The 27,789-nt window shown below is 38.1% G+C and overlaps 1 protein-coding gene and 1 pseudogene across 10 annotated transcripts in view; one reads left to right on the forward strand and one right to left on the reverse strand.

The window, feature by feature from the left end:
• Nucleotides 1-4,111, reverse strand: part of LOC309844986 (large ribosomal subunit protein eL6 pseudogene) — a 28,127-nt pseudogene extending 24,016 nt beyond the window's left edge. The window contains exon 1 of the transcript in view: nt 3,983-4,111. The product of the transcript in view is annotated as a large ribosomal subunit protein eL6 pseudogene (transcript). The remainder of the gene's footprint in view (nt 1-3,982) is intronic.
• On the forward strand, nt 4,071-27,778 carry TRA2A (transformer 2 alpha homolog). 9 transcript variants are annotated; one of them, XM_082693761.1, is made up of 10 exons: nt 4,077-4,301; nt 4,830-4,919; nt 14,106-14,418; nt 14,698-14,831; nt 18,339-18,504; nt 19,597-19,785; nt 23,866-23,981; nt 26,091-26,216; nt 26,525-26,592; nt 26,749-27,778. In XM_082693761.1, the coding sequence occupies exons 5-10, from the start codon at nt 18,472-18,474 to the stop codon at nt 26,757-26,759; spliced, it is 543 nt and encodes a 180-aa protein (XP_082549887.1). In that variant the 5' UTR covers nt 4,077-4,301; nt 4,830-4,919; nt 14,106-14,418; nt 14,698-14,831; nt 18,339-18,471; the 3' UTR covers nt 26,760-27,778. The 9 variants fall into 9 exon arrangements, with proteins under 9 accessions (XP_082549893.1, XP_082549885.1, XP_082549890.1 ...); XM_082693765.1 differs by having other exon boundaries at nt 14,106-14,407; XM_082693767.1 differs by lacking the exon at nt 4,830-4,919 and having other exon boundaries at nt 4,071-4,301; nt 14,106-14,407.
• Nucleotides 27,779-27,789: the final 11 nt, after the last annotated feature.

Raw genomic sequence — 27,789 nt, forward strand, 5'->3', positions numbered from 1 at the left:
CAATCTGAGCAAGAAAATAATAGCAATAGATTCTAACCAATAAAATAAAACAAATATCCATGAGCCCACACTAATAGAAATAAATAACTGAATAAATAAGTGGAATGAATGAAAGAATGGGAGAAGAGAGAGCTTTTCCTTAGAGTAGAATACCAATTAATAAATGCCAAAGGAATGATGGAAATAGAAAACCACTACTTGACAAATACTGTGGTAATAATTGTTGCAAGCAAGAAAGCATTATGAGAAGCAGGATTTTTACATAGTCTCAAAGAATCACCCCACAAAATACTCGTTCACTGCAAAGGCAAAAAAAGTAATTTTACACTGGAGAAATACTGTCGCGCTCTCCCTGCCCGCAGAGATGATGCAACACACACACACACACGTCGATGCACAAGCTCTTCTTTATTCACTGGTAGATCTTTCTCCTCCCCTTGCGGGGAAGTTCCCTTGCCTTATATAGGGGATAACAGCCAATCACAGAGGTGTTCACGTAAACAGGGAGTATACAGCCAATCACAGTGGTGTGTTCACGTGAACAGGAGTTATCTGGGGCTCGTAGGCAGTGGTGGCATACGGTGCTCATGTGACGAGCACGAAGTCACGTGTGGCCAGGGCGGATATTTTTTAGGCTGTCTGTACTGCTCCGGCGCCATCTTAGGGGCGCGACCCGCGCCATCTTGGGGGTGTGACCCCACAAAATACCACTTGATAAATAACGTTTAAGGTTAATATCACCCATAATAAAACATGGAGATCATGCTTCGAGAAGACTACAACATCACTTCTGTGATACTCTTGCCAAAACACACAACCTGAATTTAATCAGGAGAAACATCAGACAAACCCAAATTGAAGTAGGTCTACAAAAAGCTGGCCAGTACTTCAAAAGTTTCAAGGTCATAAAAGACAAAGACTGAAGATGAAAGACAAAGACTAAGCAACTCTTCAGATGAAAGGGAGAGGACAATTAAATGCAGTGTGTAATCCTGGATTATATCCTAGCCCAGAAAGGGGATATTAGTGGAACAATTGATGAAACTGAATAAAGTCCACAGATTAGTCAATACTATGTCAATTTCCTGGTTTTGACAATTGTACTGAGGTTTTGTAAGACATTAACACTTGAGGAAGCTGAATGAAGAGAATTCTTTGAACTACTTTTATATTTTTTTTAAATGAGCTCAAAATTATTTCAAAACGAGAAAAAAAATAGAACCTGTACATTCAAATAATTATTGTCCTTCAAAATACTGTCTCTGAGATGTTATTTATTGAAAGTTGTGATAAAGTTTTTGACCTTTTAAAAGTGTTCTCATTAGCCATTTAATACAACACAAGAAAAGTAGTTTCTTGCAATATATATATTTTAAAGATTTTATTTATTTATTTATTTATTTATTTATTTATTTATTTGACAGAGGGAGAGAGATAGATCACAAGTAGGCAGAGAGGCAGGCAGAGAGAGGGGGAAGCGGGCTCCCTGCTGAGCAGAGAGCCTGACTCGGGGCTCTATTCCAGGACCCTAGGATCACGACCTGAGCTTTAACCCACTGAGCCACCCAGGAGCCCCTCTTGCAATATATTTAAAACAAAACAAAACAAAACAAAAAACTTCTGGGAGATGCCTGGATGGCTCAGTTGCTTAAGTGTCTGCCTTCAGCACAGGTCATGATCCCAGGGTCCTGCCAGGCATGCCCCCCCATTACCTAATTTTAACAAATAATTTCTTCCCCATAGGTACAGTATTTATTAATTTGGAGGTTTTTTTCTGGAATAATATAAAGCAAATCCCAGGGGCACCTGGGTGCCTCAGCTGGTTAAGTATCTGACTCTTGATTTCAGTTTGGATCATAATCTCAGGGTCCTGAGATAAGCCCTGAGTCAGGTTCTGCATTGTGTATGGAGCCTGCTTAGGTTCTCTCTCTCTTCCTCTCCCTCTGCCCTTTCCTACCTCCCTTTCTAAAAACAACAACAAAACAGCAAATCCCCAGATGGAGGTGCTTGGCTGTTTTAGTCAGTAGGGTATGTGATTCTTGATCACAGAGTTGTAAATTTGAGCCCCACATTGGGTGTAAAGATTACTAAAAATAAAGTCTTTTAAACCTAAAAATAGGGGCACCTGGGTGGCTAAGTCTGTTGGGCAACAGACTTGGTTTTGGCTCAGGTGTTGATCTTGGGGTCATGGGATCCAGCCCCGTGTTGGCTCGAGGCACAGCATGGAGTCTACTTGGGTTTCTCTTTCTCCCTCTCCCTCTGCCCACCCCAACTCCCTCTTCAAGGGCACATGCACAGGTGCACACAGGCACTTTCTCTCTCTCAAATAAATCTCAAAAAAAAAAATAAAAATAATAAAAATTAAAGCAAATCCCAGATATGTCATTTCATGGTAAAAACTTTTTTCTTTAAATATATCTACCATACCCAGGCCTGGGTGGCTCAGTGTGTTAAAGTCTCTGCCTTCAGCTCAGGTCATGATCCCAGGGTGCTGGGATTGAGCCCCACATCGGGCTTTCTCCTCAGCAGGGAACCTGTTTCCTCCTCTCTCTCTGCCTGCCTCTCTGCCTACTTGTGATCTCTGTCAAATAAATAAATAAAATCTTTTTAAAAAATATATTCACCATACCATTATCACACCTGATAAAATTATTTCCTCAATATCATCAAATTTCTAGTCCTTATTCAAATCTTGCTGTCTCAAAAGTCTTTTTTTTTTAACCAAAATCATGAGGTACTTATTTATGTCTCTTAAAACTCTTTTAGTCTTTAATAGTCCACCTCTCCTCATACCCATGTTTTTCAATTTATTTATTCTGCTGGGGAAATTAAGTTTTTTGCTCTGTGGAATCAGACTACTTCCTTCCTACTGATTTTTTAAACTTATTTTTCTATTCCTTGTATTTCCTGTAAATTATTGGTCAGAACTAAGGCTTAATTAGATTTGAGTTCAATTTGAAGGAATCACAGATACTTTATGAAAGGCTCTGTGTACTCACTATTGCATCACATCAAGAGGTACATGAAAGTCTGGTTCTTTCTTTTAATGATGCTAAGATGGATTGGGAAATTCAATTTGTTATCAGACTGATTCCCTCATTACAAAGTTCAACACCTTAAAAAAAATTTTTTTTTAAGATTTTTATTTGTCTGTCAGAGAGAGTGCACAAGCAGGGGGAGCAGCAGAGGGAAAGGGAGAAGCAGGCTTCCCACTGAGCAGGGAGCCAGATGTGGGGCTCCATCCACTGAGCAGGGAGCCAGATGTGGGGCTCCATCCTAGGACCCCCAGACCATGACCTGAGCCAAAGGCAGCCACTTAACGGGCTGAGCCACCCCAGCCTCCCATCAACACCTCTTTTAAAGGCAGGTTTTATATATGTTTAGTTTTATCAATAATAGAATTATCCTGAAACCTTGGTCAGGAATAGCAATCTCCCTCTATACGTTCAGTTAACTTTCCTATCAGAACTGTGGTTGAAGGTCCATGTCAATTCTTTTATCACAAAATATTACGAGGGAAAATTTTTTATGAGGAAACTAATTTTTAAAATTGTGGAATTTTAAAAGTTCAAAATCACCTCACACATTATTACTACGACTGAGAACCAAATGGGTAGATTTGAGAAGTCTTGGCTACAACGCTGTAAGGAAATGTCTCAAAGAGTATTAGGGAGCTAAGTGAACTCTGACTTATTACAAGCCAAACTGTGCGTGTATTATGTTGATAGCGTTACAAAGGGCAAAGGTTGAAGAAAAGTAATAGAGTGCTGAAAATACGCCCAAATAGGAACATTTTATACTGTATATGCCTCCAGTTCTGTTCCATCAGAATCCATTCGGAAAATATTTAAAGGGGCCAACGTCAATAAAAGCTCATCTGGCTAATGAAAAAGAACTGACGTGTTAGAAAGGGGTCCTAAGTTGGGAGGTCACTCTGCTGGGAAGTCTGTTCCAACCCAACAAGACTCCCAACACAGGTTACCCTCCCCTTGCTAGGCCGGGACCGCCACAAATCCTCGCGGGAGGCGGGGCTAGTGACGCCACAGAGACGTCCCGCCCCCTTACGTCGCGCACTGGGAGGCCAGAAGGTTTCTGGCGGGGCCGGCGCCATCTTGCCGGAGCCTGCGACCGAGTGGGAGTGGAGTGGAGCGGCCGTTGTTGCCGACTCTTTCCTCCTCCCCACGGTCCAGTCAGCGGTTGATTAGGCCATCGGCCCTCAAGCCGAGACTTGTCTCTTATTTAGTTCTGGGGAGCACCTGGCCGACATGAGTGATGTAGAGGAGAACAACTTCGAGGGCAGAGTGAGTACAAAGCCGCGGGAGCCGTCTTCGGCGGCGGCCCGATGCTCGGGGTTTCACGGGGACGAGCGCGGTCGGGCGGGGTTGCGGGGAGTCCTGCGGGGGCCCGCGGGGAGCAGCCTCTGGAGCCATCGCGGTTGTTTCCTTACATACCAAGATGGCTTCTGGGTTCCACTCTTTCCCCAAACACCGCGGATAACCCCTCTCCCCCTTTTTTGGAGACTGACTGATACCTGGACTCCTGGGTCCGATTCCCCCCCCCCACACCCCGCAGTGCGCCCTCCCTTCTCCCCACCCCTGAGGCTTCCTTATCTCTGTTCCGAGGAGTGGGTCCCAGTCGCGGTGGGGCGGGAGGAGACGGCAGGGAGTTCCCCTCCGGCCGGATAGTGGTAGGTGCTTCCTGCGGTGTTCTGGCGACCCCGAGCATCGTAGAGGGTCTCGGGGTCGAAACTGCGGCGGGCTGTTGTCCGGGCGGGGAGAAGCTGGCGTGGGACTAGCTGGGGCCTGTGTCTCCTTGGCTCTCTATTGCAGTGAGCGGCCGCGTCTCTGTTGGAACCGGCGGCGTTGCGTCTATAAAGGCGAAAGCCTTGAGGTTGAAGGTGGGACGAGCCTAATGAAGTGGTTAGTCAACGACCGCACCGACCCTTAAGCGTTCTTAAGACGAGAGCTGTGAGGGGAAAACTACGCAAGGAGCCCTTTTCCCTTAATGTCCCTTCTGCTTTCTTTTCACTTCAAAATGAATGTGGAAATGCTATAACGCCTGATTTTTTTCTAATTCCATGATGTTGGGTTTTTTTCTCTCTCCTTTATATCTCAACTTCGAATGCTTTTCTTCCTATGATCTTTCATCTAAAAACCACTTCTTTACAGGTTTTTACGGTAAACAACTCTTAATCTTACATAACTGAACAAATTTTGTGGCCCAGTATTTTAAAAATAGCTAGCAGTTTTACACTGTTCTGTAATTGAAAATTACAGACCTCCTTCCATTTTTCTTCTCACCCCATCCACCTACAAAGGGAGCTCAAGGATTTCCATTATTCGGGGTCAGTAAATACAAGGATCACAAAGATATGTTCTCCTCAGCCTAGATGTAGTAGAACATTGATAGTTGGAGTTCTACTTCTGAAGTTACCCTCCTGTAGTGGTAATTGGTGGAAGTGGGTTAGTATGAAATCCTGGAAAGAAAATCCCCAGGCAGCATGTTCTTGCTGTTGTGTTGGTATTCTAGTCACTAGGGGAAACGCATAAAAACACTTAAGGTGTGTGCTCGGATGGAATGAATTTTGTCTTTTTTAGAAGCTCATAATATAAATACTTGGAACCAGACAGTTAAATCAGAAGGTGGATTTAGGCTTTTGTTCTTTTTGAGAAAAAAGGTTTAAATGGGTTAGAAACGAAACTACTTTTTGATGCCTTTAAGATTGGATTTTTAAAATAAAATCTAAATCACAGATACAAGTGAGTAGTTGAACCTGCTTTTTTCTTAGAATGAGGTGTTGATTGAGCAAAACTTTTTAAAAATCTTGTAATAAAAGTATTTGGTGATTGCAAGCTGCTTGTTCTTGATCATGTGAGGAAGTTACGGAAAGAAATTTTTCTATCCACTAATATTTCCTTCCATTGACTTTAATACAGAAATTTATTTTTTTTGTAATGTTTGTTTTTATTTCGTTTGTGGGAAAGTGAAGAGTACTGCTATTTGGGATGTTGTTTTCCTTTTAAGTTTTTACGTCTTAATTAGTTGTCAAGGAATGGAACAAGTTCTAGATAACTGTCACATTAACCACTTGAGAAAGCAATATATGTAAGATTCATACCCAGTTTATGCTAAAATGCATGTAGGCATTAATATTCTGTTAGTTAAAAAAGGAGTTCTCAATCCCCCCTCTTGCGGTGTTTATGGTCATGACAATATTTTTTGACAGGTGATACCTAAGTGTATTTTAATGTAAATGAACTCAGCAGATTGAATAGGCCTGTCCTTACCTGTCACATCTTTTTTTTTTTTTTTTTCTTTTGTAGGTTGGGGTAATTGTCTTTATTTGTAATTGGTTAAAGAATTAGAAGAATGCCAGAAGCTTTTTGAAGTGTACTTTTTCGTTTTTTTTTTTTAATTGTTTCTTAATTTAATACTCACTAGTGCTTTTGGGTTTTTTTTTGTTGTTGTTGTTTTGTTTATTTTTAGTGCTTTTGGTTTTTAAACTACTGTGATTTCTTATCTGCTAACCACAAACCAGTTTTTAAAAAAAAAAGTTTTATAGAATACGTTGTGTTATCTTTATATCTAAATGTAATGACCATTTAGAGAGGCTCAAAACAGGATTCTTCCAATGATGTTCTGGAAGTTTTGTTTTTTTAAGTAGTTACACTTCAAATTTTTTTAACTAAAAGTAGAGGAAACATTGACAGGTCAGATTTCATTTGCTTTATTTATGGAATAAATAGTACATATTAACCCCATCTTACTGAAAAGATACCTAGAATTAGAGGGTAATTTTCTAGAGACTGCAGAACACATTGAAGAAACAGGACTAATACTAATAGTTCTTATTTTTATAGCAATTTTTAATCTTACTACCTCACCATCAGTTCATTGACATATTTTCAAATGTACTACTTAGAATCATTTTACAAGGGTTGGAGTACTCATACCTTTTTAGAAATTAAAAACTGAGGCCTATAAGAACATGTAGCCAGGAGTCAGGTTTACAGGTCAGAGTCCATTGCTCACTGCATATATACACTTTGCTGTATATGTTTTGATTTCCTTTTTAAAAAGGAGCACACTGTACTTCAGCATCTCAGACACATTAATAGTGTTTGCTAAAAACTATAGATTATCTCTTCCATTGTAGAGGACTGGAGTAAAAGAACTTTAGGATAGAAAATTATAATTGGTTGAATTTTGTGATAAGTAATCCCAATAGTTAACCAAACAAAATTCCCTTCTGCCTGAAGTAAAACTGTTTGAGCATCTGCCTTTTTAGTAAAAGTCAGGTGTTCTTGAGGGAAAAAACTTAAAGTCCAATTTGAAATGGCTGACAGCTCATATCTGGGTAAAAGTAAGTATATAATCAAGTGTCCTGTGATAGAATTAATAGGGAATTTAGGAAATGGAGTTGAGTAGTTTTGTGAGCTAGGAAAAGGAAATGCTTTACTTAATATGTAAAACTCACGTTGGATTTTATGGTTAGGGAACAGATTGATTGGATGGATATGACAGTGAAGAGTTTGTCAGGGTAGTGAGAGGATAGATTTGCTAGATAGGCAGTCAGATAATGGAGGGTCTTTATTTCTAGATACAGGGATTTGGACTTAATCCGATATGCTGTAAAAAGGCATATATGGATTCTTAATTCTGGGAGTGGCATAATGAAAGGACTTTAGTAAAGAACAGAAGAACTGGTACTAGAGGAGCAGCAAAGCATACTTGAGCTATTTAAGGAAAGAAATTATGAAAACTCTATACAGGACAGAAGTGGGATATGAAGAATGAATGAGACATTTTCAAGGGATCCAGAAGAAGAGGGGTGCCTTTAAAATAAATAGGTTCATTAAAGCAATTTATTGGGGACATGTATATCAACTTAACAGAAATATTTTAAGTGGAAATGTCTTTTGGAGCTGAAAGTGTGGCTGGCACTTGAGCTATAAATTTGCTTGTCATCATCATTAAAAAGAGTTGTTTGCTTCACACAACTTCAACTAAAATAGGATTTAGGTCTCAAAAAAATTGTAGTCTCCTTCATAGAAATTAAGGGAAATGGTGTTTAAGCTTTCCTTGCCATTTTATTTACTCTCTATCCCTAATTTGTTTTTCTAACCAATTTTAGAAAAATGTTAAGCCCAATTTTTTTCTCATACAGTGACCCATTGTTTTTAAGATTTTATTTATTTATTTGACAGAGAGAGATACCACAAGCAGGCAGAGACAGAGAGGGAAGCAGGCTCCCCGCTGAGCAGAGAGCCTCCCAGGACTGTAAGCCCAGGACCCAGGACCCGAAGGCAGAGGCCCAACCCACTGAACCACCCAGGCGCCCCGTGGCCCACTGTTTTTAATAGAGGTTTATGATTCTCATGTAGGGATCCATCTTACAACTCCATAATTGTTATTGAAGAGGAAAAATAATACTTGCCTCCTATTCAGAGTTCTGGCATCCTGTAGCTAGAATATTTTTAAGCAACCCCTAGTGTTCCCCCTTCATAATACATTAGATGGTTTGACTGGATGACAGAAGTGTAAAGCAAAATACAGATTCCTCTGTACCCATTGGGAATTAAAATGTATGTAAAGATATTTTGTTAAAGAATAGCAGAAATATGGGAAGCTTTTTTTCTTTCTGAAATCTGATTTGTAATAATGGGTGTGATGACTGTGCCATTCAAAACCCATCTTGGTTACTGACAAACAAAAAAACTTTAAACTAGGCTTTTAATTTTTCTGTTGATGAAATGTTAATACATGTGAGGGCACAAATGAGGTTTACCTTCTCCCTTCCTTTAAAAAGAAATACAAATAGAATCTCTGTTTTACAGATAAGAATGTCAGGTCAGCAGTTTAGCTTTTAAAAATACTTAGTTTTTTCAGTTTAATTTCATCTATCTCATCAACCTATTACAAAAGGGTAAGACTTCCTTTCTCATGAAACTGACAGTATTAAACCCAAGACAACACTGTCTTGGGTTTAATTTATTAAAGTTAAGTCCTATCATTTATGCAATTTTAATGCTTTTTTATTGTCATTTTTTTTAAGCAAAGAATTTGTAAACTTAAACATTTTAATGCTCAGACTTTAATATTTGAGACTCTTTCACTGAAGGGTGCTAATTTGCTTAATTTAAGTAGAAGGGATTTTTAAAAGAAGTTGTGTTAACTAAATGTGCCTGCAGTGCACAGATTTGTCATGGATGCTTAATGGTTTGTGCCATTCATAAAATGAAAATAAAAAGTCCTGATAGCTGAAGGAATTTGAAGGGATTTAAATATTTAGGAATGAGAGTTGTAAAAAAATACAGATGGTCTTTGTTTATGGATTTATTTTTGTAAGTGAACTGAAATTATTAACCTATGGCATATGTAGTGTAACAAGTGTGAAATGGCCATCAATAATCAACATAATAACTTCCTAGAATCTTCCTAACAGTGAAAACCTTTTCTTTGATACTGTCAGTGGGTGCTCAGGTGTCAAATTACTAACCCTGGGACCTTTGTAAAAGGTATACATTTGCATGCTAAATGAGTTAATATTGATTGTTATTTGTTGACCTTTGTAATAAATATAGCAGGACAGAAGTGCTGGTGAGAAAATGGCAATGATCAGATGGGGAAACGAATCAGTAAACATTGTTTAAAAAAAAAAATTGAGAGGGGAATAATGAAAGGAAATGTGGTTTTTCCCCCTCTCACCTTTAGGTTAATGTCATTATGTAGTTGTGTATAATCCTTGTTGTCTAATCATTTTCACCAAAAGTATAAGTGACTACAGCTGCCTGACCAATCTGAGGTAGAAGAAGTTAACTTTCTTTAAATTAAGGCCCTGAAGTCTTTCTTACTCAAGATTCATAAATATTCCCATGATATTAGAAGATGAGAACCCAAGTAGAAAGTTCTGTAATTGGTTCTTAGTAAACAGTTTGCTTTTAGTTGTTACTCTTTGGCTTTTAATATAACTAAAATTTTTGGACATTACAGTTGATCATGATGTACAAGATAGCTGGTTTATAAATCATTTAAAATTTGTATGAAAGATGATATAAATTTTACAGGTAATTTCACAGTTGAGAATAATTTGAATTTGGTAATGTGTGCATCAGTGCCGATTCCTACGTAATTTCTTTAAGCATTTCCAAAATTATTTTAAACTTTAGAGAATGTAAAGACTGTTAGAATATCTGTGAGTCTTTGCAGAAGAAAAGACTGCTTTAATCTCACTTAGAATGCAGCATATAGATATTTTCTTTTTAAGGAATTGCTTTAATAGCAATAATGCGTTAAGAAGAGAGTGGAAGTATTTCTTTTATAAGCTTAAGAGTCCGTCATACTCAAGAACTGCTATTTATGCAGACTGAAATTAAAGAATTGGATAAGCAGAAGTTTCCCCTAAACCCCCCAAAATGAAGTTCTTAGTACAGTAAATATTACAAGCTATTGGGAGTAATTTAAGTACCTCTCCCCCGTTGGGACATAAAATTTACTCAAATGCACTAATGTATTTCTATGGAAATAGATCTCCAATTTCATAAAATAGTGGGAAAAAAATACATTTTGAGAAAGTTTGTTTTAAAAGTTTATGCTATTACAGATGTGAATTTGTATAAACATGGCACTGTGACTTGGCATAGAATTCGCATTGCCATAATAATAGAGTGGGTTACAATTTAACATTTATGTGTTACGTGTTTATTTTAATGGGGTTTAAGTACTAAGCATATATATTGTTGGAATTTTTTTCTTCCACCTATTATATGATATTAGCTGTATTAAAAGATAAGTCTTCAATTGTTTACTGTAGGAATTGTTCATGTTCTGCAACAATGTGTGCATATATTTAATAACCTTTGCCTTGATTGAAGGAATAGTGCACGGTTGTGGTTATTTACAGTGTGTAAAATGCAGCTGTATTTTAACACAGATTGCTTGAATTGGATACACTGTGGTACTTAGTATTCATGGTTAGCGTTTTGGTTTTGTTTTGTTTTTTGTTTTTGGGGAGGGGGGGGTTTGGCTGTGTCCTTCAGCTACCACATGAGGTACCTTGATAATAAAGAATAGTTAAGAGAACAAACAACACCGTTTAAGCAGGTTGTACTGTGGGAACTTTCTGCCTGGCTTCTGGTTTATAATAGGTAAGGTCGACTGGAAGCCTGTTTGTTGTTAAAAATGTGGATATGATTTGATTGAGTCAGTCTGCCCATTTCAACTAGACAGCATATATTTTTTTTAAAGATTTTATTTATTTATTTGACAGAGAGAAATCACAAGTAGATGGAGAGGCAGGCAGAGAGAGAGAGAGGGAAGCAGGCTCTCTGCTGAGCAGAGAGCCCAATGCGGGACTCGATCCCAGGACTCTGAGATCATGACCTGAGCTGAAGGCAGCGGCTTAACCCACTGAGCCACCCAGGCGCCCTAGACAGCATATTTTTAAATGGGTGCTGGATCCACTTAAGAATTTGCAGAATTTCTTGATGGGACAGCTTTAAGAGTAGGTTTAGTAGAGGGTATTGAAACAGGTAACATCCCTTCTTAGTATTTTATTTTTCTGTTTGAAATTTCAATTCAGTTTCCAAATTCTGAATAGTTTAATGCATTTCTTTGGAAAAAGTTGAAGTTATCATTTCATAATGAAGACGGGGCAAAGGTAGAAAAGAATAATCTAGCATTTGTCCATAAAGGACTTGTTGTACCTTGGTTTCTAATGCACAGCACAGTTTGGTGAAAATGGTACTCCCTTGGTACTAGGTTTTAAAAAACAAAGTTACTTAAAAATGGCAAATATTCGTGTGACCATTTTTGTGTGCATGAAGGCTTAACTACCAGTTCTTAGAATGATTGGGGGGGGGTTGTTTGTTTTGTTTTTTGTATTGCAGTAAAAATAATTCTGAAGAATTAGAAGTTTATTTTATGCTTTGTAGTTTATTCTTTGAGTTAAACTTACTGACAGGTATTGATTTATCTTTTTAGATAAGTTTCTAAATTGTTTTTGGAAGTTAGAATGATAGTGACAAATTAGGGGTTACAAGGGAGTTAAGACTGTTTCTTAACCTTGAATGATTTCATGAAGAAATTTATGCAGATTCAGGTTTCCCTGGTATAAAAACTGAAGGATGACCAAGGAGGTATTAGGTATTTGTGACATCTTAATTATAAAAAGCAAGACTTTTTTTTTTTAAGTATCCTAATGTCTTTTGAAAAGATACTCTGTTTTGTTTTTGAAAAGATAATCTTAAAAAGATACTCTTAATGTTTTGTTAACCAAAAGGAAATTTTCATTTTTTCCAATGAGTTCCTATGCCAGAATTGAAAATTAAACTTTATAATTTAAGATGTTATTAAGTAGCCTTGTTTACATTAATTCTTAAGAAATGGCAATTTTCAACTGTTAAATTTATGAGGGAAGACTGGGACATTGAATGTACACACATAAGACTTTGATTTATATATTTGTAAAATTCAGGGTTTTAGAGTGTCATAGAATGCAAAGCATTCTGAAATATATGTATAACATGAGCTGTGGTGATGTTCATAGATACTGTTCTATCAACTGCTGTTCAACAGTATCATAAATGTTATACCACAGGATCAACTTTATAGAAGGGAAAGCTGAGAGAGGGGAAGATACTCTTCTCAGCTTAATGAACTATCCTGTGTGATTCTTCAGTTACAAGCAAATTAGCCATTACTTTTTTTTTTTAAGTACTGAATATGCTGCTTTTACAGTTTCCAGTTTTACAGTTTCAGTGAATGAAGAAGCCTGAATTGCTGTGCCTGCTCCAGGCATTTGTCAAGAAATTTAGGAGAATATCAGAAATGTGGTGAAAGACTTATTGTAGGTAGCTAAATGGGAAAGGTTGATATTAAACAGAAAGGTAGCTATATATTTCAGTTTTGTCTGCATCTGAAAAATGAATAGGCCTAACAGCGTTAGTACAGTTCTTGGTAAATAAGTCTTTCGACATGAAACTCAAAGTAGCAGGAAAGTCTTAAGAAAGCTGTGTGATAGGTAGTCTTGTGGCATAAATGAAAAATGGTGTGAAGTTGGGGTGATTGTTTACACTAATAATCAAGGCTCAAATGGACTGTCCTACTTTGGTCATAAATGCCTCATATACCTATCAAATTTATAAAGTCTCTTAATCAGTTTTAAGTCATTTGATTTTGGAGAGTTTTCATTTATATCCAACTTTTTCAGAAGCCAGTCAATTTTCTGATATAGGATACAGTCATTGAAGGGAGTATGTATATATGCATAACTGCATAAAATACACAAAACTATGAATGGAATTGGTGGGATCAAGAAGTAAAGACCATGATAACTAATTTTGTATTTTTGTATGTTATGATACTTCATGAATAATACAGAATATTAAAATGGCACAGTTGCAAAATTACATGTATTAGTAACTTACAAACCAAAGGGGAAATTTTAAGAATTTCATGCCCTCTTTTCCCCTTAGTTTTTTCTTTATGCTTCTTTTACATCTGAACATAGGTTTCTGATTAGGGTGGAGTGTGCAAAGATAGTGGTCAAACATACTTGGAAAAAGATGTTAATAATTTCACTAATTTAATTTTTTTACTTCTTTGAACCTCAGCATGTGTCCTGTAATATATGAGTTTTAGGTAGGTGTGTTCAAATTTAAGCCTAGAATGCTTCGCTTTAACTGTACCTTGGTATCTTAGCATGGCTTAGTGAAAGCTTATTTTAAGATGACTAAGAATCTTCAAGTTATAAGCTAAAACCTTAAGACATAGGTGGTGGGTGATTACAGTTAATGTTAGATTTATGCTTGGGTTAAGTATTTATATTAAAAATGTTCACATTTTAGGAACTAGGATGAAACATGAAAGGGGAGGAGGAGGGTGAAGAATATGGTAAAAACATTTAGAGAAATTCAGTAAATTCTCTTTAATTGTTAGAAACTAGACTTTGGACAATTTTAAAGATTATAAAATTGTTTTTTAATAAGCTAGTTATTTGCACTTTACCTGCTGGCTTTTCCATTTGATAGATAACATTCTGAACTCCAGCAGAGTTTTATAATCCCCACGTGCTTAAATATACTAAATGTTCTTTTTCCATTAAGGTTAATGTTCGTGAAGAAATTGAAGAGTTTTTTCCAAGAATGTGGAAGATAAATCAAGATAAAAGAAGGCTAATGAAAAGTATTAAAGATCAGAAAATTAAAATTGAATGGGGGAAAAAATTGAACAGAAGATTGGTCAGATAGAAGCACTTGAATATTTTTTTTAAGGCTATTTTGAATTGTTTGAATTGGGGAAGAATACACGAAGTATGAAAAATGAAAAACTCAATGAAGAATGAAGAGAAGTAGAAAGCAAGAGTGAAGTAGAATTAAAAGAATCTGGAAGAATGAATGGGTCCTAGGTTAAGTAAATGTATGGTTTATGTTCCAGTGTCTGTATGATCAAGTTGTAGATGAATTTGCATGATTTCTTAGTTAATAGAGAATTGGTGATCTGGTTCAAGTAGGGAATTACTGAGGACAGTTAGCAGTATTAACAATGGGTTATTAATGAGCTGAAATTTTTTCTGGAGGGTGTTGCCTAACCATTTGTTTTTCAGGAGCAATCAATATAATAATTACGGTACTTAAAATGTTAGGTGTTAGGCATCTACGTGACCAGTGCCATTTGTAATACTGTCTTCTTTGTTAGGAGTCTCGCTCTCAGTCAAAATCTCCAACGGGAACGCCTGCTCGTGTAAAATCGGAGAGCAGGTCAGGATCTCGTAGTCCATCAAGGGTTTCCAAACACTCAGAATCCCATTCTCGATCAAGATCAAAATCCAGGTAAGTGTCCTTAAAATAATACTTAAGATGCTTTCCTTGGATTTTTCAGGGCCATGTAGTTTTTACCAGGTTCCTTATTTTTGCTGTGTTTTATATAGATATTTCACAAAATCATGAAGTAATTTTTCTTAAACCCTAGAGTTTAGAAATGAATGTCCTGGGACGCCTGGGTGGCTCAGTTGGTTAAGCAGCTGCCTTCGGCTCAGGTCATGGGATCGAGTCTCACATCGGGCTCCTTGCTCGGCAGGGAGCCTGCTTCTCTCTATGACAAATAAATAAATAAATAATCTTTTAAAAAAAAAAAAGAAAGAAAGAAAGAAATGAATGTCCTGGGGGCACCTGGGCCACTCAATCAGTTTAGCACCAACTCTTGGTTTCAGCATGGGATTATGATCTCAGAGTCTTGAGATTGGGCCCTGGATCAGACTCCACCTCAGCAGGGAGTCTGCTGCTCTCTCCCTCTCCCACTCATACACTTTCTCTCTCCCTTCCACCCCCAAATGAATAAATACATTTTTTAAAAAGGTGAACGTTCCTGATAAAGATTTTTTTTATTTTTTAAGGATTTTATTTATTTATTTGATGGAGATCACAAGTAGACAGAGAGGCAGGCAGGGGGGGGGGAAGCAGGCTACCCGCTGAGCAGAAAGCCCGATGCGGGACTCGATCCCAGGACCTCGAGACCATGATTTGAGGTGAAGGAAGCGGCTTAACCCAGTGAGCCATCCAGGTGCCCCCAGATAAAGATTTAGATAAGGCAGAGTCCGGTCATCTTTTAGCCTGGTTAACCTCTATCAGTTACTAGCTATTAACATAAATTAAATGTTTTGATTGATTTAAATGTATTGGCACTGAGGATTGGAGTTTGATTTTATTTCAACAATATTTGTGCAACGAAAATGTAATTTTCTCCATCAGAGACTTAGCATGTAATTCAGTACAGAGAGCATTGATGTATCTATGTTGTATTAATTATCGAAATGATTTGAAAAGATTTCTCAAGATTCATATTCTAACTATATCCTTTACCTGAAGATTGTGACTAAGTGTGTTCAGGGTGGAGCTGGCCAGATACAGCTGGGTATATCTGGAGCCCCAATCTCTGGGTGATTCAGGAGCCCCTCCACTATCCTTTCCACTGACAATAAAACTCCAGTGAACCACTGCAGAGTTCACTGTATCAGATGTTCCAGGTGTACAGGGGTGGGTGAAAGACAGTTTTAAAAACAACCTGGACAGTTATTCAGTAAATCATAATTTCGTGATTAGGGACATAATTTGTCTTTGTATGGAGTTTGCTTGCCAATGGAGCATGAGACCAAAGGATTGAAGGACTGTACTTGAGTCCACAGCTGTCTTTATCATATACAGGATCCAACTTGATTTACTAACCACTCTAATTAAATCTACATGTGTAGAGTAACGCTGTGTTGTATTTGGGTATGCAAACAGAAATTAGCGTATTTTCATTTGAGTACCTTTGCATTGCTGCTCCCAGCCTAGATAGAATTTTCTTCCCTCATATATTCAGTAACTTGATTTATTCTCTGCCCAAGCATCACCTGAGAACATTAAAGAGCATGCATGCTCTTTTAAGTCTTTTTTTTCATAATGCTTACCACTATCTGATTTAGAGGAAAGTTAGCTACTCTTAAATGGTTTTTAATGTCTCATTTTTCATTACTAAATTATAATAATTGATGGGGCACTTGGTGGCTCAGTTAAGCATCTACCTTTGGCTCAGGTTATAATCTCAGGGTCCTGGGATCAAGCCCTTTATCAGGGAAGCCTGCTTCTCCATCTGCCTCTGCCCCTCTCCTTGCTTGTGTGCTGTCTCTCTCTCTCTCAAATAAATAAATCTTGTAAAAAAATTAAAATAACAATTGATATGTTAAACGAGAGGTTTTCTTATTAATGTTTATCTTTTACATTGAGGCTATAAATTAGTGCTAAGGAAAATGGAAAGTATCTAAAAGTATACTAAATCTGCTAGGAACCATATCTCCATGTCTTGCCAAGGGACCTTTGCTCTTGCCATTCCTAAAACACTTTGCCCTTATCTATCTAGTAAAATTTGTCTCCCAGCATTATTATTAGCCTACTTTGTTTTGAATAATCTTCCCTTACTACTTTTATTCCCTTCACCTGTGTGCTGTCTTTTTTAACTTTCTGGCTCTTAGCATGTGTAACATTTATTGAACATCTTAAACAAGTTATTTTGTAAGACTGTGATCACCAGGAGGGCTCCTAGGTGGCTCAGTTTGATTAAGCATCCAACTCTTGATCTCAGCTCAGGTCTTAATCTCAGGGTTGTGAGTTCAAGCCCCACATTAAAAACAAAACAAAACAAAAAACTGATCACTTCTGGTCAAGATGTTTATTAAGGATGGCTTACATGAACAGTAAATAAATTGTTGCAGTAAGGGGTGCATAGGTGGCTCAGTTGGTTAGGCATCTGCCTTCAGCTCAGGTCATCTCAGACTACTGGAATTGAGCTCAGCATTGGGTTCCTTGCTCAGAGAGCCCACTTCTCCCTTTGCCTCTCCACTCTCCTTGTGCTCTCTGTCCCTCTCAAATCTTTAAAAACAAAAAAGGAAAGAAATTGTTGCATTAAGAGGCAAAGAAAATTAGTGACTGAAGTAGAGATAGGAGATGAACTAGGGAAGCAGCAGTGGAGGGTGGGTGAGGTCCTCTGGAAAGCTAGAAGAAATGAAGACTATTACATGGGCATTTAGGTTGTTAAATTAACTTAGCAGAAGCTAGATTGCAGTGGGCTAAAGAAAGGTTAGAAAGGAAATGGTATTCATTTCCAGTGAAATGAATAGTGAAGGGAAGAAACAGTGAAGGGAATATAGAACTATATTGAGAAGATATGATGGTAAGAATCAAAGGATTTTACTGTGTTAGTAACAGTAGTTGGTGGTTTGTGTTGTCTTTGTTGTGGTAAGATACACATAAAATTACAATCTCAGTCATTTTTAAGTGTACAGTTCAGTGATAGTAAATACATTCACATTGTGCAGGCATCACCACCATCTGTCCCCAGAGCTGTTTTCAGCTTGTAAAACTGAAATTCTATACCCACTAAACAGTGGTTCCTTGTTTTCCCCTCCTCCCAGCCCCTGGCAACCACCATTTTACTCTGTCTGTACGATTTTGCCTACCCTAAGAACTTTATGTATATAGTGTAATCACAGTATTTGTCTTTTGGTGACTTACTTGTCTCACTTAACATGTCCTCTGGTTTCATCCATGTCACAGAATACTGCAGGATTTCCTTAGGGCTAGTTTATATTTTACTTTTTAAAGAAGGTAGAGTTACAACATGCTTGTAATGTAAAGTGAAGAAAGTGTAGAAAGAATAGACTAACAACATGATGATTATAGTGATTAAGATAACAAAAGGAAGAATATCCTTTCCTCTGAAGGGAACTGGGTTACATGTGTAGATCTTTGTCATTAGCCATATTGTTTCAGTATCTTTACCTAAATGTATTTCTCTCAAAGGTCGAGGTCAAGGAGGCATTCTCATAGACGTTACACTCGATCCAGATCCCATTCTCACTCTCATAGGAGACGGTCTCGAAGTAGGTCATACACACCAGAATACCGGCGTCGAAGAAGCCGAAGTCATTCTCCAATGTCTAACCGGAGAAGACATACAGGCAGCAGGGTTTGTGGTTTATGAAAATTACTGAAAACTTTGTGTGTTTAGTCATAGCATAATATCTTACTTTCATGAGATTAGACCATTATTTTAAAGTGCTACTCCAAGGGTACCTGGCTGGCTCAGTCAGTGGAGCATGTGGCTCTTGATCTCAAGGTTATGTGTCTGAGACCCTCACTGGGTATAGAGATTACTTGGGAAATAAAAAATAAAGTGGTACTCCAGAAACATCATTAATTGTATGAATATTGTTTGTATACATTTAAATATATTATCTTAACTTTTGAGTAGTTAAAAGAAATTTGGGGGTAATACATGTTGTGAGAATTAAGATCAAAAGCATAAACTGAGTTGAGAATATTGAGATGAAAAAGTTTTGGTGGGGATTAAGGGAAGCTGACAAGAAGTAGATGTAGTAATAACAGCTAACACATACTGAGCACTATGCAGTTGTTCAGTACATTTAATGGATAAGAGTTTAGGAGATGTGACACTGAGGTTTGGTTTTTGGCCAACTGGCAGAGCCCAGGTTTCAGCCAGCCTGCTTGGCTCTTAAAGTTCCTGTGCTTAACTGCTGTAGTGTGCTTTTCCACCATATGATGCTGAATTACTTAACTCTGATGGAGTCTGCTATTTCATGATGTTTTGAAATATGTACATAGATTTTTCAAATCTGTTTAGTGGGAAGTTTGAAGGAATATCCTTGGTAAGAATGAAAATGGAGGAAAGTCTTAATCAGCAATTATAAAGTCCTATTAAGTACAAATCTGTAAGCTAGAAAACATTTGAATAAACCATAAATGTGGCTTTAAACCATGGTAGATTTTTAGGATACATTCTGAAAATTGCTGGACTAGAAAGGTGGGGATGTTTTTATTCAGGCTCCAATGGCAGTATACTCCAAAGAGGGCCTGAGTGTACTGTGAACTGTAAAAATATAGCTCGTCTGGTTTTTTTCCTCTTAAATTCTTCTTTCCCAAGGGACTTGAAATAGTATAGTCTTTGTGTATTAGAGGAGTATTCTAAGCAAAGTATTTCATGTTAATTAATTTCTATTTCAATTTGGAGCTTGAAATTAAATCACATCTTTTTCACCAGGCAAATCCAGATCCCAACACTTGTCTTGGAGTGTTTGGCCTCAGTTTATACACAACAGAGAGAGATCTTCGTGAAGTATTTTCTCGATATGGACCATTGAGTGGTGTCAATGTGGTTTATGATCAGCGAACTGGTCGGTCACGAGGATTTGCTTTTGTTTATTTTGAAAGAATAGATGACTCAAAGGAGGTAATTTTGTTTTTATAATTTTAGAATTTTTCAATTTGAAATTTTTCTGATGTGCATGATTATATTGTTAAAAATTGACTAATAGTCTCCCCGTTTTATAACCTGTTCTCTTTCATTCCCTAACCTGAGTTTGGTTCAAACTCTTCCTTTTAGCACCATCTGGGTGGCTTAGTGTAGGTTAAGCATCTGCCTTCAGTTCAGATCATTATCCCAGGTGGGATCGAGCCCCTCCTCAGGCTCCTTGCTCAGTGGGGAGCCTGCTTCTCTCTCTCCCTGTCACTCCCCCTGCTTATGCACGTGCGCACACACTCTATCAAATAAATAAAATCTTTTTTTTTTTTTTTTAAGATTTTATTTATGTGAAAGAAATAGAGAAAGCAGAAGCAGGGAGGAGAGGGCGCAATCCCAAGACGCTGAGATCACGACCTGAGCTGAGCTGAAGGGAGACACTTAACCAACTGAGCCCCCAAGCATCCCTAAATAAAATCTTAAAAAAAAAAAAAAAAAAAATGGGCCCCTGGGTGGGTTAGTGGGTTGAGCCTCTGCATTCGGCTCAGGTCCTGGTCTCAGGGTCCTGGGATTGAGCCCCGAATCAGGGTCCCTGCTCAGCGGGAAGCCTGCTTCTACCTCTCTGCCTGCCTGAGGGCCTACTTTTGATCTCACTGCCAAATCAGTCGATCAATCTTAAAAAACAAAAACAAAAATTTTCCTTTCATTGTTAAATTGGAAATTGCCAGTTTCACTTTCCAACTAATATTTTCTGTTATAGGCATATCCTGATTGAAATCTGGCTTTGTAAACAGAAGTGTATATGTGTTTGAGTTAATGGAAAAAGTAAAGTATATAAATGTCCTCTTTTGGGACGCCTGGGTGGCTCAGTGGGTTGGGCCTCTGCCTTCAGCTCCAGTCATGATCTCAGGATCCTGGAATTGAGCCCCGCATCAGGCTCTCTGCTCAGTGGGGAGCCTGCTTCCCCGTCCCTCTCTGCCTACTTGTGATCTCTCTCTCTCTCAAATAAGTAAAATCTTTAAAACAAAAACAAAAACAAAAAAAAAGGTCCTCTTTTGACTAACATTTCTCCTATTCCAAGCAGATGATTAAGCTAACTTTTTAGAAATTATATGAGATTTTGGAGTGCCTGACTGGCTCGGTGGAGTGTGTGACTTAATCTCAGGATTGTGAGTTCAACCCCTATGCTGGGTGTAGAAATTACTTAAAATATTTTTCAAATTAAAAAGAAATTATTTGTTTGATCTGTTTAATTTTGTATAGAATTAGCTCCCCATGTATAGACAAAGAGCTTTGTTTTTCTGTTTTCATATTCATCTGTCATTTTGTTCTTTAAAATACACATAGAATTGTTTCGGGTTGTTTTGTTTTAAGATTTGATTTGAGAGAGAGCATAGTGGGTGATAAAGGGAGAAGGAGAGAATCTCGAGAAGACTCTGTGCTGAGCCCCAAGCGGGGTTCCTTATCACAACACTGAGATCATGACCTGAGCCAAAATCAACAGTCAGACACTTAACCAGCCGAGTCACCCAATCGCCCCTGAAGCTGTGCTGCTTTAATGTATAGATACTGGATAAAGAGAGCAGTAAGGATTGCTTTCGCTATACTAAAGTTCATAGTGATTGGGTTAGAAAATTCCATTTTAAGGAATTTGAAGCTCGTTATTAAAGTTTTATCAAACCCTTTTTGGGGCACCTGGGTGGCTCAGTTGATTAAATATCCCAGTCTTTGATCTCAGCTCATGTGTTGATCTCAGGGTCATGAATTCAGGCCCCATATTGGGCTCCATTACTTTAAAAAAGTAAGTGATGTTGTTGTTGTTGTTGTTGTTTCAATCAAATTTTAATAAATGGCAGGGCACCTGGCTGGCCCAGTTGATAGAGCATGCAACTTTTGATTTCAGGGTAGTGAATTTGAGCCCCACATTGGGCATAGAGCTTACTTTTAAAAAAACAGACAGTGCTCGCTTCGGCAGCACATATACTAAAAAAACAGACAGACAAAAAACCTAATAAATGGCAAATGTACTATTTTACATGTGATAGTAGTTGGTAATTGATCTGTACATCAAGAGCATTTGATTGCAACACAATCAGTCATTATAAAAGCATATCTGGGTTGCCTGGGTGGCTCAGTGTAAAGCTTCTGCTTTTGGCTCAGGTCATTATCCCAGCATCCTGGGATTGAGCCCCAAGTCAGGCTCCCTGCTCAGCAGGGAGTCTGCTGCTCCCTCTGCGCCTCGTAAGCTCTCTCTCTTTTTTTTTATTTTAAAGATTTTATTTATTTATTTGACAGAGAGAGAGATCACAAGTAGGCAGAGAAGCAGGCAGAGAGAGAGGAGGAAGCAAGCTCCCTGCTGAGCAGGGAGCCCAATACGGGCCTCGATCCCAGGACTCTGAAACCATGACCTGAGCCATAAGGTCAGGTTATGCAGAGGCATAACCCACTGAGCCACCCAGGCGCCCTGCGCTCTCTCTCTCTCTGTTTGCTTTCTCTCTCAAATAAAATCTTAAAAAAAAAAAAAAAAAAAAAAGAATAGATAGTAAAAGTTATCATATCTTTCAAAAATAGTAGATGCTGGGACACCTGGGTGGCTCAGTTGGTTAAGCAGCTGCCTTCAGCTCAGGTCATGATCCCAATATCAATAATGTTGGAGGTTGAAAAACCCCAGATAATTGTGACAAAATAACACTCCAGGTTGTAAGTCATTTATGTAATAGACATTCTAATTAGCATTCTCTAATTTTACTTATTTATTTGAGAGAGACCATGTATATGCATGAGCTGGGAGCTGGGAGAAATCCTAAGCAGGCTCCTTGCCCAGTGCAGAGCCCAGTGTGGGGCTTGATCTCACAACCCTGGGATCATAACTTGAGCCAAAATCAAGAGCTGGGACACATCAGCCCACTGAGCTATCCACTTCCCCCATCAAATATTATGACTTACTTTGGTTACATATTTGTCATTTATTTCTCTTCTCAATTAAGAGATACAGGTTTCAATTTTAAAAATAGTAAGATATCTGATGTGAAGTATAAAACAATATCACAATTAGATTTTTTTTTTAAGATTTTATTTATTTATTTGAGAGAGACACCATAAGCAGGGGGTAGGGGTTGGCAGGGAGGGGGGGAGCAGCCTCCCTGCTCTTGATCCCAGGACCCTGAGATTGTGACCTGAACAGAAGGCAGATGCCTAACCAACTGAACCACTTAGGCACCCCAAGATTTTTGTTTTTTTAAAGCTTTTATTTATTTATTTGACAGACACAGCAAGAGAGAGAACACAAGCAGAGGGGGTGGGAGAGGGAGAAGCAGGCTTCCTGCCAAGCATGGAGCCCAATGCAGGGCTTGATCCCAGGACCCTGGGATTATGACCCAAACCAAAGGTAGATGCCTAATGACTGAGCTACCCAGGCACCCCAAGATTTTTTTTAATACAAAATTTGTTAAGAAATTTGTCCTAGCTCTTGAGTCCTCCCGTAATCACCCTGTCAGATTTGTTTCTTTATAAAATAAAATGAAAATGGCAATTTTACCTTAATTCCAAGGAACTTGCAAATGTGGTAGAGCAGTTGGAGTTAACTATCCCATTTATTGGTATTCGTGCTGAAGGACAGAGTGATAGGGGATGTGAGTGCAGATTTAAAGACAGGAGCACTTATTGGTAGATTTAGAAGTTCTTTTATATTTGGAGTTCACTAGATGGCAGTGTGTTACCTAAGAAATGGTTTTTTGCTAACCTAGACTTGGTCCCCTGAATTGCAGTTTCTGCTTGGAGTTGCCTAGACTTGAGTTGCCCAACTTGTATGTTTCTCAGTAGCTGCCCCCAGTCTTTCAGCAGAGGCATGTTTAAATAAGTGTGTGTGTGTGTGCACATAAAATTCAATGCTGTTGACATGCGTAAGCAAGGATTTGCATGTAAAATCCTGGCCCTTCTTGTTTGGGAAAGAAGTTTAGAGAATTATAATTTTTAAAATTTCAGGTGGAAAATGTGTTAAATTTGTTGCAGTTTTTGTAGTTTCTCATTAGTGAATTATGCATGACTTTCTGTGCCTATTCTCCTTTAAAGGCTATGGAAAGGGCAAATGGAATGGAGTTGGACGGTAGAAGAATTCGAGTGGATTATTCTATTACCAAGAGAGCGCACACACCTACACCTGGCATCTACATGGGCAGACCAACTCAGTAAGATTTCAGATTTTTTAAGCTAAACTAAAAGCCATAAATTCACCAGAAATGTATGCAAACTTTTGATTAATCAAAAGATAAAATTATTTTTTTTCCTATAATAAGAATCAAAAGTTAAAGTCATTCCTGGCTCTTTCCTTGGTGCTATACAAATAGAAAAATTATTAAATACTAGAAAAATGGTGTATGCTTTTAAGTATTCTCTTTCTGTTCTTAATGTGACTTTGGAAGCCTTGTGGATAGGGAAGAGTTTTACTCTTCAGGAGGTGTGTGTGTGTGTGTGTGTGTGTATGTATGTATTTTTTGACAGATCACAAGTAGGCAGAGGGGCGGAGCAGGCTCCCTGCTGAGCAGAGAGCCCAATGTGGGCCTCAATCCCGGAACCCTGTGATTTTTTTTTTTTTTTTTTTTTAAGATTTTATTTATTTGACAGAGATTACAAGTAGGCAGAGAGGCAGTCAGAGAGAGGAGGAAGCAGGCTCCCCGCTGAGCAGAGAGCCGGACGTGGGGCTTGATCCCAGGACCCTGGGATCATGACCTGAGCCGAAGGCAGAGGCTTTAACCCACTGAGCCACCCAGGCATCGTGTCTTTTTTTTTTTTTTTTTTTTAAGCCAGTTTTCACATCATGCAGAAAATAGAGGCTTTTATAAATTTTTTTTATATATAAATGAAGAAAGTTGTTTTGTTTTGTTTTTAATTTATTTAACAGAGATCACAAGTAGGCAGAAAGGCAGAGAGAGGGGGACGCAGGCTCCCCAGTGAGCAGAGAGCCTGATGCGTGGCTCGATCCCGGGATCCTGAGATCATAACCTGAGCTGAAGACAGAGGCTCAACCTACTAAACCACCCAGGCGCCCCTAAAGAAAGTATTTCTTAAAAGTGAAAGAGGGAGAGGGAAACCTGGGTGGCTCAGTTGGTTAAGCCTCTGCCTTTCAGCTCAGGTCATGATCTCAGAATCCCGGGATCAAGCCCCGTTTCAGGCTCTCTGCTCAGCCGGAGCCTGCATCCCCCAATTTCTCTGCCTGCCTCTCTGCCTACTTGTGATCTCTCTCTATCAAATAAAGAAAGAAAATTTTTTTAAAAAGGGCGCTTGGGTGGCTCAGTGGGTTAAAGCCTCTGCCTTCAGCTCAGGTCATGATCCCAGGGTCCTGGGATCAAGCCCCACGTCCGGCTCTCTGCTCAGCGGGGAGCCTGCTTCCCTTCCTCTCTCTCTGCCTGCCTCTCTGCCTACTTGTGTCTACTACTACTGTCTGTCCAATGGATGAATGAAATCTTTTATAAAAAAGGGGGGGGGGCGCCTGGGTGGCTTAGTCGTTAAGCGTCTGCCTTCAGCTCGGGTCATGATCCCAGGGTCCTGGGATGGAGGCCCACATCCGGCTCCTTGCTCAGCGAGAAGCCTGCTTCTCCCTCTCCCACTCCCTGCTTGTGTTCCCTCTCTCTCTATCTCTCTGTCAAATAAATAAAATCTTTGAAAGAAAGAAAGAAGGAGTATAGGCGTTCAGTTACTTTGAAACCTTCTTGGGGAAAATGTAAGATGTGGTCAGAAGAGCCTACAAAAACTAAAGTGAAAATACTGTCCCTGTGATTAGGAGTTGGGAAAAATTACAGGATAAAGTGCTTAAGAGTTTAAATTTGCTGCGGAAGATTTAAAACCAGAGCTTGAAATTGTTTTAGGGCTGGGCCTCAGTGTAAGGTAGTTAATTCTGCTGTTCAGGGTCGTTAACCTTTTTAAGTGCTTGATGTTTATTGTTTTTGAATTAGTCATCACTCACATCTTAGCATTTTGGTACTATTTCCCAGCACCTTTCATTTCTACTTCTTGAAAAGAAAAGGTCCTCCTGATTTGGGTAGTGCATTAATAAAAGAATAGTTTATAGTTTGAGAGTTTTCTGAAATCATTCCTGGTTTTTTATGTAATGAATAGGAAACCAAAGCAGAGTAATACCCTGGAGTCAGCAAAGCAAGACATGGGGGTCACTGACTTGAAAAGAGTGGTTCTTTCTCCCTTATCTTCCTACCTCCTCAATTTTGGTTAAGTACCAGTTGTTATTAAATGAAACTGGAAAATAATCACATTGATGTAAAAATTTTTACATTTTTCTGTAGTAGTGGCGGTGGCGGTGGTGGAGGTGGTGGTGGAGGTGGAGGAGGTGGCAGGCGTCGAGATTCTTACTATGATAGAGGATATGATCGTGGATATGACAGATATGAAGACTACGATTACCGGTACAGGTAATGTTTTAATTTGTAGTTTCTGTTCTAAATTAGATAGTAGTTGTATTATTTGGCACTTTTGTGTTAATAAAAATATTTAATAGATTATGGTTTCTTGAGAAAGTAGAGGAAGATGATTTTCTCAAGATTGAGAAAGGTTAATTGTCTGTATTTGCCCAGTATTTTGCTCTACGATATGCTTGCTGTTATAGTATTAACTGGCACAAAGAGAATGTAATAGTATTTGAATGATGGGGAATCTTTATTTCCACCTGCCTCAATGGAGTGATTTTGTGGTATGCTAAATAATCTTTTATTTCCTGCAGAAGAAGATCACCTTCTCCTTACTATAGTCGGTACAGATCACGATCAAGATCTCGTTCCTACAGCCCAAGTACGTATACTTTTATTTTGTAGCATTAAGAGGCATTTGTAATTAATGGTTTATTTTAGAAAATTAGGGTAAATGGAGATTATTGATAGTTGGACAAAAAATAGACAAGTCAAACTGTAATTGTCATTTTGACTTTTGTTTTTTGCTCTCTTTCAGGACGCTATTGATACACAGAATGGTTGCAGATGAGGACATCTTTTTCTTTCTGTGTGTGTGTGTGTGTGTGTGTGTGTGTGTGTGTGTGTTGGTTTGGTTTGCTTTTGGGTTTTTTGTTTGTTTTGGTTTGGTTTTGGGTCTTGAGTTTGTTTTTTGTTTAATTCTGGATTTCCCCAAGCTTCTAATCCTTCTTACTTCTTAAAAAGAACCCTTAAAAAAATCTTCGGTTTATTCACCATCTACACTTTGTCAGTTGTATTGCTGTTTCCACCCCTTAAAGATGTAATTGTTGTCATTTTGAGTAGTTAAACATCTTAAGTAAAAAAGAGGAACCCCCAGTGTTACGCTTTGTAAACGATTTTTTTTCCTTTTTTTCTTTTTCTTTCTTTTTTTCCTTTTCTTCTTCTTCTTTTTTTTTTTTTTTTTGTTTCCTTTGCTTTTACAGAAAATTAACTCCTGGCTAATCAAATGAGGAAAGAATTGATCTTTTTAAAGCTTCTTTTGTGTTTGGTATTGTATTAGACATTATACTAGAGACCTCCATTTACAACGAACTCCTTTTTTAACTTTCTTTTGGGGAAGGTAGTAACACATAAAGTAGTTCAGTCATGTCAAGTTTGTCTGGGGTGGCATGGAGCAGTCAAATAGTTGAGTGTAGAAAGTTTGAAGCTATATAAGAAAACACTTGTTCATTTCTTTGGAAGAACAAAATTTTTGAACCCTAAAAATTATGTCAATTTTTTAAGAGATGAAAGCTTGTGGACTCCTACAAAACATGTTGTATTTAAAATACATCTGTTAAGACTTAAAGTGTGATGTTTGTGTTGAATTTATTGAAATTTAAGTATTCCCTTAATCAGTGAAGGACAACTATTATTTATTTCTTAGAGCAATTGTATACTTTGCTGTTAGAAATTTTTGTATGAGGACAATGGTTAAGCAGGCTATTATTGTATAGTATAGAGTTCTTTAGAGAATACGTGTGAGGAAAAGTAGTCTCCTTTCAAATAAAGGTTAATTTCTTTGAAAATGGGACTGTTT

Source organism: Mustela nivalis (genome assembly GCF_964662115.1).
Source record: "Mustela nivalis genome assembly, chromosome: 12".
Lineage (NCBI taxonomy): Eukaryota > Metazoa > Chordata > Mammalia > Carnivora > Mustelidae > Mustela > Mustela nivalis.